At 41.9% G+C, this 16,352-nt stretch overlaps 1 protein-coding gene across 1 annotated transcript in view; it reads left to right on the top strand.

Annotated features, from left to right (window-relative positions):
- Positions 1–16,352, top strand: part of adamts7 (a disintegrin-like and metallopeptidase (reprolysin type) with thrombospondin type 1 motif, 7) — a 175,357-nt gene that overhangs the window by 26,623 nt on the left and 132,382 nt on the right. The window contains exons 5-7 of the mRNA XM_031812698.1: positions 127–210; positions 2,426–2,550; positions 3,998–4,147. Coding sequence (XP_031668558.1) covers positions 127–210; positions 2,426–2,550; positions 3,998–4,147 — 359 coding nt within the window. The remainder of the gene's footprint in view (positions 1–126; positions 211–2,425; positions 2,551–3,997; positions 4,148–16,352) is intronic.

Genomic DNA, 16,352 nt, shown 5'->3' with positions numbered 1-16,352 from the left:
ACTGTATACCACACGTGGTCTCAATGAAAGACAATACAACATAATGGTACTGGATTGCCTATTTGTTGAGAAGGACAGGTTTTTGGCCCAACCCACTGAGTCTAAATCATGTCCATTCTGTTTCAGGTGTCGGGGTTGTTTCATGATGCCAGCATTGGAAACCCTATCAACATCGTAGTGGTTCGTCTGATCCTGCTGGAGAAGGAAGAGGTAAGAGAACCACAGCTCAGGCCTGCACATTACAAAACACCATTACAACATCGTAGTGGTTGGTCTGATCCTGCTGGAGAAGGAAGAGGTAAGAGAACCACAGCTCAGGCCTGCACGTTACAAAACACCATTAGTAAACCACTGTCATTAGAGCTCCGTTTTAAAGACAGATTTACTGAATCAGTGTTGAAAGACTTATAAAGGGTTCATTTGTGGCATAAAATGACTGCCAGATCTTAATGACAATGACCATTAATCGTACCCTAAAACAAAACTGTCAGACTGACCACAACAATATATTTTAATTAGATTTTATCCATATAAAACACAACAACAAAAAAGGTAACACAAAAATAGCTAATTATGAATTGATCACAAATCCTAACACCAGTAGGCTGCAATAACAGATTCAAGTGGCTTGAGTCCCAGTGTCATACGAGGAAATGGAATATGTGACGCACATTGTAAAGATGTCGCAAAGTTACATTTCTTTTGATGGCGTCGAGACTCCACTCTTGTTAAAACTAGTGTATGATCATGCATTGTCGCTTGAAACGAAGCAGTTATGCTCTTGGTAATTGGTCTAAACTAGTTCCAATGTCATTTTCCGTAAACGATCAAATAATATGATTAGTTTGTGTAATGATCTGAGGAAGTTCTGACTGCAGGCGATGACCGACTCCGTATGAGACAGATTGAGACGGGGAGAGAGAAATGGAGAAATGGAGAAATAGAGAGCGAGAGCCAGTACATAGCTACCTGCCTTTCTGTTTATTCAACTGTGAAGCAGTGTCTATTTCACTGTCTATCTTTGTAATGTTGTGCCATAATATCCTAGTCTTGGGGGAAAGGATTGTCTATTGCACTGCAACATTCTAGAGATTTACTTTGTTGGTGGAGGGGTGATAACAGAGAAGCTCATTAGTGAGAGAAGGAAAGCGAGAGCGAGAGAGTGAGAGATGGATAGCGCTAGCCCCGTCTGACTACTGTCTCTATCCTCTTCCCCCTCCAGCCTTGTCGTCATCATCATAGCCAAGGCCTCAGTTACATCCTTCAGCCTTGTCATCATCACAGCCAGTTCTTCAGTTACATCCTTCAAACAGCATTTTACATCAGAACACCACTGGCTCCCAGTGTAGGAAGTATAGGCCCCTACACCCTTCCCACAATGTGTTAGGAAGTGTAATGTGCTGAAACAAATCTCTCTGAAGTCGTGGTTACTGGCTAATGGGAATGATGTAGTCTGAGAAAGGGCATGTAGGGTCAGTTTCCTAACCATTCCCTAACCAAATCGTCTGGAACTGCTCTAGAGGTCTCTGTTTCATGTCTATATTTTGAAAGAGGAATTGGCCTGATCAACTCAAAAGTTTGTAGTAGAAAAAAGTATTTGGGTGCCGATTTCAAAAGGCATACATTTGAAAAAAGGAATAACCTGTTTTCTTTTCATTTGTAATGTATTTATTTAGCAGGTCAGAGGTCAGAGCAAACAGAGGCATTTAGGCAAAGCCTTTGTCTAAAGTTGTCTAAGCCTGTCGCCGAAACACGTTCGTTTGCACTGACTTCTGCTATAAAAAAAAAAGAAAATTGAACTTATTAAAAGAGAACAGGTTTTTCCTTTTTTCCAATATTCCACTGACACTGTAGTGTCTATACGTTGACACACAACGTAGACTACTAGACTGTCGATGTTTACATCCCTGCAGAGTAAAGTCTGTGGTTGGCCATAATATGGTTCTTAATGGGTTGTCATAATCATGCTTGAAAGTGCACATTTGAACCTTGAATGCAGTTTTGACTCCTGAAGGTGAATCTAACTCTTCATCAAGAGCTAATAGCTCAAAGCTATGATAATATGACCAATTGTATTACTTTCTAGAATGGCTGTCTAGTAGACACAGCAACTTCTTTTAAATGCCTCTAAAGCAGTGATGTAGGGGTAAAACAAAATTGGTGGGAAAACTCTCTGGTTGTAATGCTTCCTATACTTTCAATGCTTTTTCCCACAAAAGGTGTGTAACCTGTGTTTACTTGACTACTGCTCTACAGGGACCAGATAAAGGTCTCTCAACCAGAGAAGCAGTTCACAACCAGGAAATGATGTCATTATGACATCAGATGCCATAAGCAACACAGCTTTGGAAAACCTCACCCCTATTCATGAAGGTATCTGATGTTTCATTGTCTAACGTAACGATGACATCCCTGTGGTTGGCAGGAAGACCTGAAGATCACCCACCACGCTGACAACAGCCTGAGCAGCTTCTGTAAGTGGCAGAAACGGCTTAACGTGAAGGGAGAAGAACACGCGGTCCATCACGACGTGGCCGTCCTTCTCACCAGGTAATCCACTCCCATCAAGGCTGAATTCCATTTGCGGTCTATTGGGGAGAGGATGTATACTGAGCAAAAATATAAAGACAATATGCAACTATTTCAAAAATTTCACTGAGTTACAGTTCATATAAGAAAATCAGTCAATTGACATCTGTGGCATTTTGTTGTGTGACAAAACTGCATAGTTTAGTGGGTTTTTATTGTCCCCAGCACAAGGTGCACCTGTGTAATGGGCATGCTGTTTAATCATCTTCTTGATACGCCACACCTGTCAGGTGGATAGATTATCTTGGCAAAGGAGAAATTCTCATTGACAAAATCGTGCCCAATCATTTTAGATAAATAAGATTTTTGTGTACATGGAACATTTGAGATATTTTATTTCAGCTCATGAAACACGGGGCCAACACGGGGTTGCGTTTATATTTTTTGTTCAGTATACTTTCCTCTCCTTACTTGTGCTTTCTGAATAGTAGTACCTTTCGGTGCCGTCCTCGAAGCTGAAGGAAGTGGTCCTCCTCGCAAGCATTTGTCCTATTTTATTTATCTCGAAACACCCAAAATGTATTTCTCCTCACCATTCAGTCATGGAGGACAGTCCTTTTAACACGATGAATGGAATGAATATGAGCCATTACATGTAGAACACCATACTGGAACAAAACAGCCTTGAGATCCTTTGCCTACCTTCTCCTCCCATTGATGGCCTGACTGTTATTCGCTGTAGTTTACCACCAGAAACTAATTGTATTTTCCCTTCTTAATTGAATAGACCTTTTTTTCCTCCCTCGCGCCATCTCTTTGATGAGACCGCTTTCCACTCAAAGCCACTCATTAAACTACGACTCTTTTGTTTGACAAACGAGTGCAATTAGAGGCTCCACCAGAACTTGAATTTGAGCAGCGCCACAACAACAAGGATATTTCCAGAGATTTGGTGACATTCCCTGGACCTTTTTCAGAAGGTAGTTGGAGCTCCTGAGTTGTACTTTTCTCCAATTGTTTTAATTTAAGTAGCTTTTCCACAGAGACTCATCCCACCGGTCATGGTCTTGATAGATTGAGAACATTAAACACATGTCAAGAATAGGAAGTGATGATGTTAAAGGTCATTGTTGTGCTCCTTATTACAATGTCTCAGTCCTTCTCTCCCTCTGTCCTCTCCTTCTCTCCCTCTTTCCTCCTTTTCCCTCTCCTTCCCTCATCCTCTCGTCTTCTCTCCCTCCCTCCTCCCTTTTCCTCTCCCTCCCTCTGTCCTCTCCTTCTCTCCCTCTTTCCTCCTTTTCCCTCTCCATCCCTCATCCTCTCGTCTTCTCTCCCTCCCTCCTCCCCTCTCCTTCCCTCCTCCTTTTTCCTCTCCCTCCCTCCTCCCCTCCTTCCTTTTCCTCTCCCTCCCTCCTCCCCTCTCCTTCTCTCCTTCCCTCCTCCCCTTTCCTCTCCCTACTCTCCTCAGAAAGGACATCTGTACGGCCATCAATAAGCCCTGTGAGACCCTGGGCCTGTCTCATGTGGCAGGAATGTGTCAGCCCCACCGCAGCTGCAGCATCAGTGAGGACACGGGCCTGCCGCTGGCCTTCACCGTCACCCACGAGCTCGGGCACAAGTAAGTGCATCGCATGTGCACATGGACACACACACACACATACACGCACACACTCACACTGACACCGCACCTCATACATTTCTGTCACATGGTTGGATATTTTTTTATTTTCTTTATTTCACCTTTATTTAACCAGGTAGGCTGGTTGAGAACACCTTTATTTAACCAGGTAGGCTAGTTGAGAACACCTTTATTTAACCAGGTAGGCTAGTTGAGAACACCTTTATTTAACCAGGTAGGCTAGTTGAGAACACCTTTATTTAACCAGGTAGGCTAGTTGAGAACACCTTTATTTAAGCAGGTAGGCTAGTTGAGAACACCTTTATTTAAGCAGGTAGGCTAGTTGAGAACAACTTTATTTAACCAGGTAGGCTAGTTGAGAACACCTTTATTTAACCAGGTAGGCTAGTTGAGAACACCTTTATTTAACCAGGTAGGCTAGTTGAGAACACCTTTATTTAACCAGGTAGGCTAGTTGAGAACACCTTTATTTAACCAGGTAGGCTAGTTGAGAACACCTTTATTTAAGCAGGTAGGCTAGTTGAGAACACCTTTATTTAAGCAGGTAGGCTAGTTGAGAACACCTTTATTTAACCAGGTAGGCTAGTTGAGAACACCTTTATTTAACCAGGTAGGCTAGTTGAGAACACCTTTATTTAAGCAGGTAGGCTAGTTGAGAACACCTTTATTTAAGCAGGTAGGCTAGTTGAGAACACCTTTATTTAACCAGGTAGGCTAGTTGAGAACACCTTTATTTAACCAGGTAGGCTAGTTGAGAACACCTTTATTTAACCAGGTAGGCTAGTTGAGAACACCTTTATTTAACCAGGTAGGCTAGTTGAGAACACCTTTATTTAAGCAGGTAGGCTAGTTGGGAACACCTTTATTTAAGCAGGTAGGCTAGTTGAGAACACCTTTATTTAACCAGGTAGGCTAGTTGAGAACACCTTTATTTAACCAGGTAGGCTAGTTGAGAACACCTTTATTTAACCAGGTAGGCTAGTTGAGAACACCTTTATTTAACCAGGTAGGCTAGTTGAGAACACCTTTATTTAAGCAGGTAGGCTAGTTGAGAACACCTTTATTTAAGCAGGTAGGCTAGTTGAGAACACCTTTATTTAAGCAGGTAGGCTAGTTGAGAACACCTTTATTTAAGCAGGTAGGCTAGTTGAGAACACCTTTATTTAAGCAGGTAGGCTAGTTGAGAACACCTTTATTTAAGCAGGTAGGCTAGTTGAGAACACCTTTATTTAAGCAGGTAGGCTAGTTGAGAACACCTTTATTTAACCAGGTGGCTAGTTGAGAACACCTTTATTTAACCAGGTGGCTAGTTGAGAACAAGTTCTCATTTACAACTGTAACCTGGCCAAGATAAAGCAAAGCAGTGCGACGCAAACAACAACACAGTTACACATGGAATAAACAAACATACAGTCAATAATACAGTAGAAAAGGTCTATATACAGCATGTGCAAATGAGGTAGGATAAGGGAGGTGAGGCAATAAATAGGCCATAGTGGCAAAATGATTCCAGTATGGCAAATTAAACACTGGGGTGATAGATGTGCAGAAGATGAGTGTGCAAGTAGCGGTACTGTGGTGCAAAGGAGCAAAATAAATAAAAAGATAGTGATGAGGTAGTTTGATGGGCTATTTACAGGTGGGCTATGTACATGTACAGTGATCTGTGAGCTGCTCTGACAGCTGGTGCTTAAAGCTAGTGAGCGAGATATGAGTCTCCAGCTTCAGTGATTTTTGCAGTTCGTTCCAGTCATTGGCAGCAGAGAACTGGAAGGAAAGGCGGCCGAAGGAGGAATTGGCTTTGGGGATGACCAGTGAAATATACCTGTTGGAGTGTGTGCTGCAGGTGGGTGCTGCTATGGTGACCAGTGAGCTGAGATAAGGCGGGGTTTTACCTAGCAATGACTTATAGATGACCTGGAGCCAGTGGGTTTGGCCACTGATATAAAGCGAGGGCCAGCCAACGAGAGCATACAGGTTGCAGTGGTGGGTAGTATATAGGGCTTTGGTGACAAAACGGATGGCACTGTGATAGACTGCATCCAATTTGCTGAGTAGAGTGTTGGAGGCTATTTTGTAAATGACATCGCCGAAGTCAAGGATCAGTAGGATAGTCAGTTTTACTAGGGTATGTTTGGCAGCATGAGTGAAATAGGAAGCTGATTCTAGATTAAATTTCGGATTGGAGATGCTTATTATGAGCCTGGAAGGAGAGTTTACAGTCTAACCAAACACCTAGGTATTTGTAGTTGTCCACATATTCTAAGTCAGAACTGTCCAGAGTAGTGATGCTGGACGGGTGGGTAGGTGTGGGCAGCGATCGGTTGAAGAGCATGCATTTAGTTTTGCTTGCATTTAAGAGTAGTTGGAGGCCACAGAAGGAGAGTTGTATGGCATTGATTCTCGTCTGGAGAGTAGTTAACACAGTGTCCAAAGAAGGGCCAGAAGTATACAGAATGGTGTTGTCTGCGTGGAGGTGGATCAGAGAATCACCAGCAGCATTGATGTATACAGAGAAAATAGTTGGCCCAAGGATGGAACCCTGTGGCACCCCCATAGAGACTGCCAGAGGTCCGGACAACAGGCCCTCCGATTTGACACACTGAACTCTGTCTGAGAAGTAGTTGGTGAACCAGGCGAGGCAGTCATTTGAGAAACAAAGAGTCTGCCGATAAGAATGTGGTGATTGACGAGTCGAAATTCTTGGCCAGGTCGATGAATACAACTGCACAGTATTGTCTCTTATCGATGGTGGTTATGATATCGTTTAGGACCTTGAACGTGGCTGAGGTGCACCCATGACCAGCTTGGAAACCAGATTGCATAGCGGAGAAGGTATGGTGGGATTCGAAATGGTCGGTGATCTGTTTGTTGACATGGCTTCGAAGACCTTAGAAAGGCAGAGTAGGATAGATATAGGTCTGTAGCAGTTTGGGTCTAGAGTGTCTCCCCCGTTAAAGAGGGGGATGACCGTGGGAGCTTTCCAATCTTTGGGGATCTCAAACAATACAAAAGAGAGTTTGAACAGGCTAGTAAAAGGGGTTGCAACAATTTCGGGAAGAGAGGGTCCAGATTGTCTAGCCCTGCTGATTTGTAGGGGTCCAGATTTTGCAGCTCTTTCAGAACATCAGCTATCTGGATTTGGGTGAAGGAGAAATGGGGGAGGCTTGGGCAAGTTGCAGTGAGGGGTGCAGGGCTGTTGGCCGGGGTAGGCGTAGCCAGGTGGAAAGCATGGCCAGCCATAGAAAAAGGCTTATTGAATTTCTCAATTATTGCGGATTTATCGGTGGTGACAGTGTTTCCTAGCTTCAGTGCAGTGGGCAGCTGCTCTTATTCTCCATGGTCTTGTCACATGGTTTGATGTGTCACATGGTTTGATGTGTCACATGGTTTAATGTGTCACATGGTTGGATGTGTCACTTGGTTGGATGTGTCACTTGGTTGGATGTGTCACTTGGTTGGATGTGTCACATGGTTTAATGTGTCACATGGTTGGTGGTTGGATGTGTCACTTGGTTGGATGTATCACTTGGTTGGATGTGTCACTTGGTTTGGTTGTGTCACTTGGTTGGATGTGTCACTTGGTTGGATGTATCACTTGGTTGGATGTATCACTTGGTTGGATGTATCACTTGGTTGGATGTGTCACTTGGTTGGATGTGTCACTTGGTTTGATGTGTCACATGGTTGGATGTGTCACATGGTTTAATGTGTCACATGGTTGGTGGTTGGATGTGTCACTTGGTTGGATGTATCACTTGGTTGGATGCATCACTTGTTTGGATGCATCACTTGTTTGGATGTGTTTGATTTGCCATCTTCTCTGCGATTATGGGTTGAATGTTAAGCGTTACAGTGCCTTCACAAAGTATTCCACATTTTTAAATGGATAAAACCATATATAAATCCTCACCCATCTACACACTGGCCCATATTGACAATGCAAAAACATGTTTTTATACATTTTTGTTATTACATAAATATCTAGTTTGCTTAAGTATTCACATCCCTTAGTCAATACTTTGTAGAAGCACTTTTGGCAGCGATTACAGCTTTGAGTCATCTTGGGTATGTGTCTGGGTCAGCTTTGAGTCGTCTTGGGTATGTCTGGATCAGCTTAGAGTCATCTTGGGTATGTGTCTGGGTCAGCTTAGAGTCATCTTGGGTATGTGTCTGGTTCAGCTTTGAGTCGTCTTGGGTATGTGTCTGGATCAGCTTTGAGTCGTCTTGGGTACGTGTCTGGATCAGCTTTGAGTCGTCTTGGGTACGTGTCTGGATCAGCTTTGAGTCGTCTCAGGGATGTCTGGTTCAGCTTTGAGTCGTCTCAGGGATGTCTGGTTCAGCTTTGAGTCGTCTAGGCTATGTCTGGATCAGCTTTGAGTCATCTTGGGTATGTCTGGATCAGCTTTGAGTCGTCTAGGCTATGTCTGGATCAGCTTTGCACAACTGGATTTGGGGATTTTCTCAAACTCTTAAGTTACTTGGGGAGCGGCGGTGAACAGCCGTCTTCAAGTTTTTCCACAGATTTTCAATGGGATTCAAGTCTGGGCTTTGGCTGAGCCACTAAAGGACTTTCCCATTCCCATTCTTGTTCTGAAACTATTCTAGCGTTGCTTTGGCTGTATGCTTGGGGTCATTGTCCTGTTGGAATGTAAATATTTGCACCAGTCTAAGGTCGTTTGCACTCTGAAGTAGCATCTTACCAAGGATGTTCCTGTATTTGGCTCAATCATTGTTCCCTCTATCATGACCAGTCTCCCAGTCCCTGCTGCTGAAAAGCATCCCCATAGCATGATGCTACCACCGCCATGATTCACTGAAGGGATGGTGTTAGAAGGGTGATGAGCTGTGCCTGGTTTTATCCAGATATATCCCTTTGCATTCAGGCCAAATCGTTACATTTTTGTTCCATCAGACCACAGCATCTTTTGCCTTATCTGAATCTTTCAAGTGCCTTTTAGGAAACTCCAGACGTGCTGACATGTGCCTTTTTCTCAGGAGTGGCTTCCGTCTGTCCACTCTACCATAAAGCCCAGATTGATCAATTGCTGTAGAGACTAGTGTCCTTCTGGCAGGCTCTCCCATCTCAGCCAATGAACTCTGTAGTTCTGTCAGTGGTTATTGGGTTATTGGGTTTTTGGTCACCTCCCTGACCAAGGTCCTTCTTGCCCGGTTGCTCAGTTTGGTTGGACGGCCAGCTCTATGCAGAGTCTGGGTAGTTCCATTTTTTTTTTTTCAATTACACAATGATGGAGACCATTGTGCTCTTGGAAACTTCAACAATCTAGAAAATATTTGATACCCTTCCCCAGATATACCGTGAGCTCCAAAAGTATTGGAACAGTGACACGTTGTTTTGCTCCCCAGATATACCGTGAGCTCCAAACGTATTGGAACAGTGACACGTTGTTTTGCTCCCCAGATATACCGTGAGCTCCAAAAGTATTGGAACAGTGACACGTGTTGTTGTTTTGACTCTCTACTCCAGCACTTTGATTTAAAATTATACGATGACTATGAGGTCAAACCCCCAAGACATTTTAACCTCTCAACATTTCAATTAAAACCTGGAAGGTTAGCACAAATATCATACCCTCCCAAAAATGCCAACCTCCCAGGTTGTAATTGAAATGTTGAGAGGTTAGAATGTCTTGGGGGGGTTGACCTCATAGACATTATATCATTTCAAATCCAAAGTGCTAGAGTACAGAGCCTAAACAACAACACGTTTGTCACTGTCCCAATACTTTTGGAGCTCACTGTATGTCTCATCACAGTTCTCTCTCTGAGATCTACGGACAGTTCCTTGGAATTCATGGTATAGATTCTGCTCTGACGTGCACTAAATCAAGTCCAAACTATTGGTGGCCACAGGTGGACTCCAATCAAGTTGTAGTGACATCTCAAGGATGTTCAAAGGAAGCTACGTTTGGAGTGTCATAGCAAAGCGGTGTGAATACTTATGTTAATTTGTTATTTCTGTATTTTATTTTCAATAAATGTGCAAAAATGTCTAAAAACATGTTTTTTCACTTTGTAATTATGGGGTGTTGTGTGTAGACGGGGTGAGGAAAAATATATTTAGTCCTTTTTTAACTCCGGCTGTAACACAACAAAATGTGGAATAAGTCAAGGGGTTTGTATACTTTCTGAAGGCACTGTGTGTGTTGAGTGTCTGGGACTATCAATCAAGAAGACAATTAATGTCATATTTGAATGGCTTGATGTCGAGATTTGACAATTAATTAATTATCTGCTTAGTTTATTCTTCATGAAATTATTTGCAGTGGCACAAAATGGTCCTTACTGCGACAGTATTTTAATTATTAATTAAATATACTCACATATTGTTAGTAAATTTTCTAGGAATAGATTAGTTTACAGAACAAAACACCCAATTCATTTATGAATAGTGCATCAGAGTGGGTATTGGATTTGCACATGGAATATTCTCTGCCCTCTGTTTACCAGCACTTCGATGTTTTAATGCATTTAAATGCATAACATTATCTATATACGATATTTAAATTCTGCTATTGCAAAAAATAAAATCCTGTCAATGTGCCCAGGGATTCACTAAATCATCAACTTACTAGCTAAACAGACACAGAACATCTAATTTAAACTACACTATTTCTTCCCCACTGCATATTTCATGTTTTTGTTCAACCCGCGAACACATTCTATCCACTCAAATCAAATCCAATTTTGTTTGTCACATACACATGGTTAGCAGATGTTAATTCGAGTGTAGCGAAATGCTTGTGCTTCTAGTTCTGACCATGCAGTAATATCTAACAAGTAATCTAACAAATTCACAACAACTACCTAATACACACAAATCTAAGGGGATGGGATACGAATGTGTAAATATATATAAATGTATGAGTGATGGCCGTGCGGCATAGGCAAGTTGAAATGGATGCTATGAAATACAGTATATATGAGAGGAGTAATGTAGGATATGTAAACATTATTAAAGTGGCATTATTTAAAGTGAATAGTGATACCTTTTGTTAAATCCATTTATTAAAGAGGCCAGTGATTTGAGTCTGTATGTTGGCAGCAGCCTCTCTATGTTAGTGGTGGCTGTTTAACAGTCTGATGGCCTTGAAATAGAAGCTGTTTTTCAGTCTCTCGGCCCCAGATTTGATGCACCTGTACTGACCTCGCCTTCTGGATGATAGTGTGGTGAACAGGCAGTGGCTCAGGTGGTTGTTGTTCTTGATGATCTTTTCGGCCTGCCTGTGACATCGGATGCTCTAGGTGTCCTGGAGGGCAGGTAGTTTGCCCCCGGTGATGCGTTTTGCAGACCGCACTACCCTCTGGAGAGCCTTGCGGTTGAGGGCGGTGCGGTTGCCGTACCAGGCGGTGATATAGCCTGACAGATTGTGCATCTGTAAAAGTTTGTGATGTGTTACACGTCATTGAATACCTGTTGTTTCCAGTGATGAGTACCCACTGGGCACAAACTGGTTGAATCAACGTTGTTTCCAGTGATGAGTACCCACTGGGCACAAACTGGCTGAATCAACGTTGTTTCCAGTGATGAGTACCCACTGGGCACAAACTGGTTGAATCAACGTTGTTTCCAGTGATGAGTACCCACTGGGCACAAACTGGCTGAATCAACGTTGTTTCCAGTGATGAGTACCCACTGGGCACAAACTGGTTGAATCAACGTTGTTTCCAGTGATGAGTACCCACTGGGCACAAACTGGCTGAATCAACGTTGTTTCCAGTGATGAGTACCCACTGGGCACAAACTGGCTGAATCAACGTTGTTTCAACGTAATTTGTCAACTTATTGTGATGTGGAATCTACGTGAAAAATATATTGGGTGTGCAAAAGGTAATCGACGCCAATTTGTATAGAGGTTGAAATTTCAACCACAGGACTATGTTATCATGGTTACCTAATTTCAACATATTCAAACATAAATATATTGAATGTGTACCTTTTCTAAAACAACGTCAGCTCTTCAATTTTATTTCCGCTATCAGAAGAAAAAAAACAATAGGCTGTGTAGCACCTCCTACTGGAGAATTGATCTATCTACAAGCTACCCTTTGGATTCTAATCCAGGGTTTTAACCAAGCCCAGTTTAGCTAGGATAATTGTCACTGACTATTACCAATGTGCTATCCTGGGAATGATTGTTGAGATCTCCACTTAAAAACTAAATAGATTTACTGTTGCTATCGAACTAATTCCATAGAGTAGGTTTAACAGTGTAAATTAAATGTGACCATACTTTACCACTCATATCTTCAATGATTCTATTGAGACCAAAATATCATTTGCAAAGTCATCAACAGCTATTTTTTTCAATTGAACCCAGAATTCAACTAAACATCGACAATACATAGGACTAGGATTACACGCTCTGGTTGGTATAAAATGGAATAATATTTTGTGATATTGAGTTGTTTGGTTGTTAACGCAACCAAATATCAACATTTGAAGGGGTTTCATTGTCCGCTTGTTTAGTTCCATCTTTGCAACGGACTTAGCCTGGCTATCCAAGTTTTAAAAATTAAAAAAGCTAAATCAGTTCAAATTTTTTCAAGTTTGGTTTGATTTAGTCCTATTCTTTAACTTAGATTTTCAGTCAAGATAGAGACTCGAATCCAGCATATCAATTATTCATTTGTAGACAACCTGGAGTTCAAGCCAGACTAAGTCACTGGCACAGATGGAACTATCCAAACAGAAGATGCATCTCCTTCCAATGTTGATATTTGGCTTTGTTGACAACCAAACACGAGTCAATATCACTCTTGAAATACAATAACTATCCTATTAACTTGTCAACAAGTTCACAAATGATATGTTGGATTCACGTCTTCAACTCAGTTAAAGAATGTGATTAAGCCAGTGGCTCAGATGGAACTAACCCTGCAGCAGATTCATCTTCTTTAAATGTTAATATTTTGATGCCTTGTCAACCAAACACAATTCAATATTACTTCTGTAAAATGGCCTTGCTTTACAACCTAATGTAACAATCAACCTTAAAATTAGTAACACATCCATGGCCACATTGTGAGGTTACTGCAACTATAGAAAGGTCTTCCTATTGTCACGATTGTTGTATTGAGGAGACCAAAGCGCAGCGTGGTGTGAATGCATGATTTAATGATAAGACGGAAAAACACGAAGTACACTAAACTAACTAACGAACTGACTAACTAAATAACTAACTAACTAAGACGGAAAAACACGAAGTACACTAAACTAACTAACTAACTAACTAACTAACTAACTAACTAACTAACTAACTAACTAACTAACTAACTAACTAACTAACTAACTAACTAACTAACTAACTAACCGCTATAGAAAATGAGTGCTTACATCACATAGACAATAACCCACCAACCACAATACAAAACAGGCTACCTAAATATGGTTCCCAATCAGAGACAACGACAAACACCTGCCACTGATTGAGAACCATATCAGGCCAAAACACATAGAAATAGACAAACTAGACATACAACATAGAATGCCCACTCATATCACACCCTGACCAAACAAAACATAGAAACAAACAACGCAAATCATGGTCAGAGTGTGACACCTATGTTATCATATAGTGTGTATGTTCAAGATAGCATGAATAGGTCATTGCAGGTCAGGTGGAAATCTTCACAGTTCCTGTAATAATCTGACCAGAATCTCCAACAGTATTGATCACTTTTTAATGTAATACTTTTTAATGTAATCTCAACTGTAATCCAGGTCATTTGGTTCTACTATTAGATGAAGCACAGAGATATAAAAAATATATATATATATTTCACCTTTATTTACCCAGGTAGGCTAGTTGAGAACACCTTTATTTACCCAGGTAGGCTAGTTGAGAACACCTTTATTTACCCAGGTAGGCTAGTTGAGAACAAGTTCTCATTTGCAACTGCGACCTGGCCAAGATAAAGCATAGCAATTCGACACATACAACAACACAGAGTTACACATGGAATAAACAAAACATACAGTCAATAATACAGTAGAACAAAAGAAAACAAAAAGTCTATATACAGTGAGTGCAAATGAGGTAAGTTAAGGAAATAAATAGGCCATGGTGGCGAAGTAATTACAATATAGCAATTAAACACTGGAAAGGTAGATCGGCAGAAGATGAATATGCAGGTAAAGATACTGGGGTGCAAAGGAGCAAAATAAATAAATAAATACCAGTATGGGGATGAGGTAGGTAGATGGGCTGTTTACAGATGGGCTATGTACAGGTGCAGTGATCTGTAAGCTGCTCTGACAGCTGGTGCTTAAAGCTAGTGAGGGAGATGTGAGTCTCCAGCTTCAGAGATTTTTGCAATTCGTTTCAGTCATGGGCAGCAGAGAACTGGAAGGAAAGACGACCAAGGGAGGAATTGGCTTTGGGGGTGACCAGTGAGATATACCTGCTGGAGCGCGTGCCACGAGTGGGTGCTGCTATGGTGACCAGTTAGCTGAGATAAGGCGGGGCTTTACCTAGCAGAGATTTGTAGATAACCTGTAGCCAATGGGTTTGGCGACGAGTATGAAGCGAGAGCCAGCCAACGAGAGCGTACAAGTCGCAATGGTGGGTAGTGTCTGAGGCTTTGGTGACAAAACGGATGGCACTGTGATAGACTGCATCGAGTTTGTTCAGTAGAGTGTTGGATGCTATTTTATAGATGACATCACCGAAGTGGAGGATCGGTAGGATGGTCAGTTTAACGAGGGTATGTTTGGCAGCATGAGTGAAGGATGCTTTGTTGCGATATAGGAAGCCGATTCTAGATTTAATTTTGGATTGGAGATGCTTAATGTGAGTCTGGAAGGAGAGTTTACAGTCTAACCAGACACTCAGGTATTTGTAGTTGTCCACGTATTCTAAGTCAGGGCCGTCCAGAGTAGTGATGCTGGACGGGCGAGCAGGTGCGGGCAGTGATCGATTGAATAGCATGCATTTAGTTTTGATAACGCAATCTGTTGTATAAATAAATAACATATCTGACATTGTATTTCCATTTGAGCTTTGCTGTCCTTTTAAGTGGTTGAAGCGCAGGGATAGACATTTGGGTGACAACTTTTCCATTGTAATTTGGTTGTGCTTTTAAATTGTTGATCGAATAGTGATAACACATTGGAAATTCAACAACATTTTAGCTGTATTTTTTGAGTGAGTGAATCTCATTTATCCAACGTCTCACACCAAATTTTACCCAATTATCCAGGTTGAAGTGATGTGGTGTGCTCAGTGGGTAGTGAAGAGTAGTCTACACCAAAAATGGCTTCTCTATTTTGGAAGATAGGAAAGAGGAAAAACAGACCCAGGTGGCCCAAACAAAGCTTTAAAACTTCTGTCTGATATCTCATGTCGCTCTGCTACCAATTGTCCAACAACTTTTAATCTTCTTTGTTGACAACATCACACTAAGATATTGTTCTTCACACGTACAGTCAACCACATGCCCAAACTCACTCAGATATTGAGTTCTTCACACTAAAGCTGATGTCATACGAAGCAACCTGGATGCAATTTATGTCCACCTGTTACCCTCAAACTGCCTGCAACATAGTTGCATTGAATCATCACGAAATAGAAACTGACTGGATACAATTTACAGTCAGTAAGCACAAACAAGTTTACATGACTCCTCATATCGTTCCGTTCCAGTTGTCATGTTTATTTTGTATTCATTTTTTAACTTTTACCCCTTTTTCGTGATATCCTATTTGGGGCGGCAGGGTAGCCTAGTGGTTAGAGCGTTGGACTAGTAACCGGAAGGTTTCATGTTCAAACCCCCGAGCTGACAAGGTACAAATCTGTCGTTCTGCCCCTGAACAGGCAGTTAACCCACTGTTCCTAGGCTGTCATTGAAAATAAGAATTTGTTCTTAACTGACTTGCCTAGTTAAATAAATAAATAAAGGTAGTACAGATTCGGGAGCGGCGAAGGTCGAGAGCCATGCGTCCTCCGAAACACAACCCTTCTAAGCTGCACTGCTTCTTTACACAATGCTTGCTTAACCCGGAAGCCAGCCGCACCAATGTGTCAGAGGAAACACTGTACACCTGGCAACCCGAAGTCAGCTTGCAGGCGCCCAGCCCGCCACAGAGTCGCTAGAGCGCAATGGGACAAAGACATCCCGGCCGGCCAAACCCTCCCCTAACCAGGACGATGCTAGTCCAATT

Source organism: Oncorhynchus kisutch, unplaced genomic scaffold (assembly GCF_002021735.2).
Source record: "Oncorhynchus kisutch isolate 150728-3 unplaced genomic scaffold, Okis_V2 Okis03b-Okis08b_hom, whole genome shotgun sequence".
Taxonomy (NCBI): Eukaryota; Metazoa; Chordata; class Actinopteri; order Salmoniformes; family Salmonidae; genus Oncorhynchus; species Oncorhynchus kisutch.
This window is presented reverse-complemented; position numbering and strand designations above follow the sequence as displayed.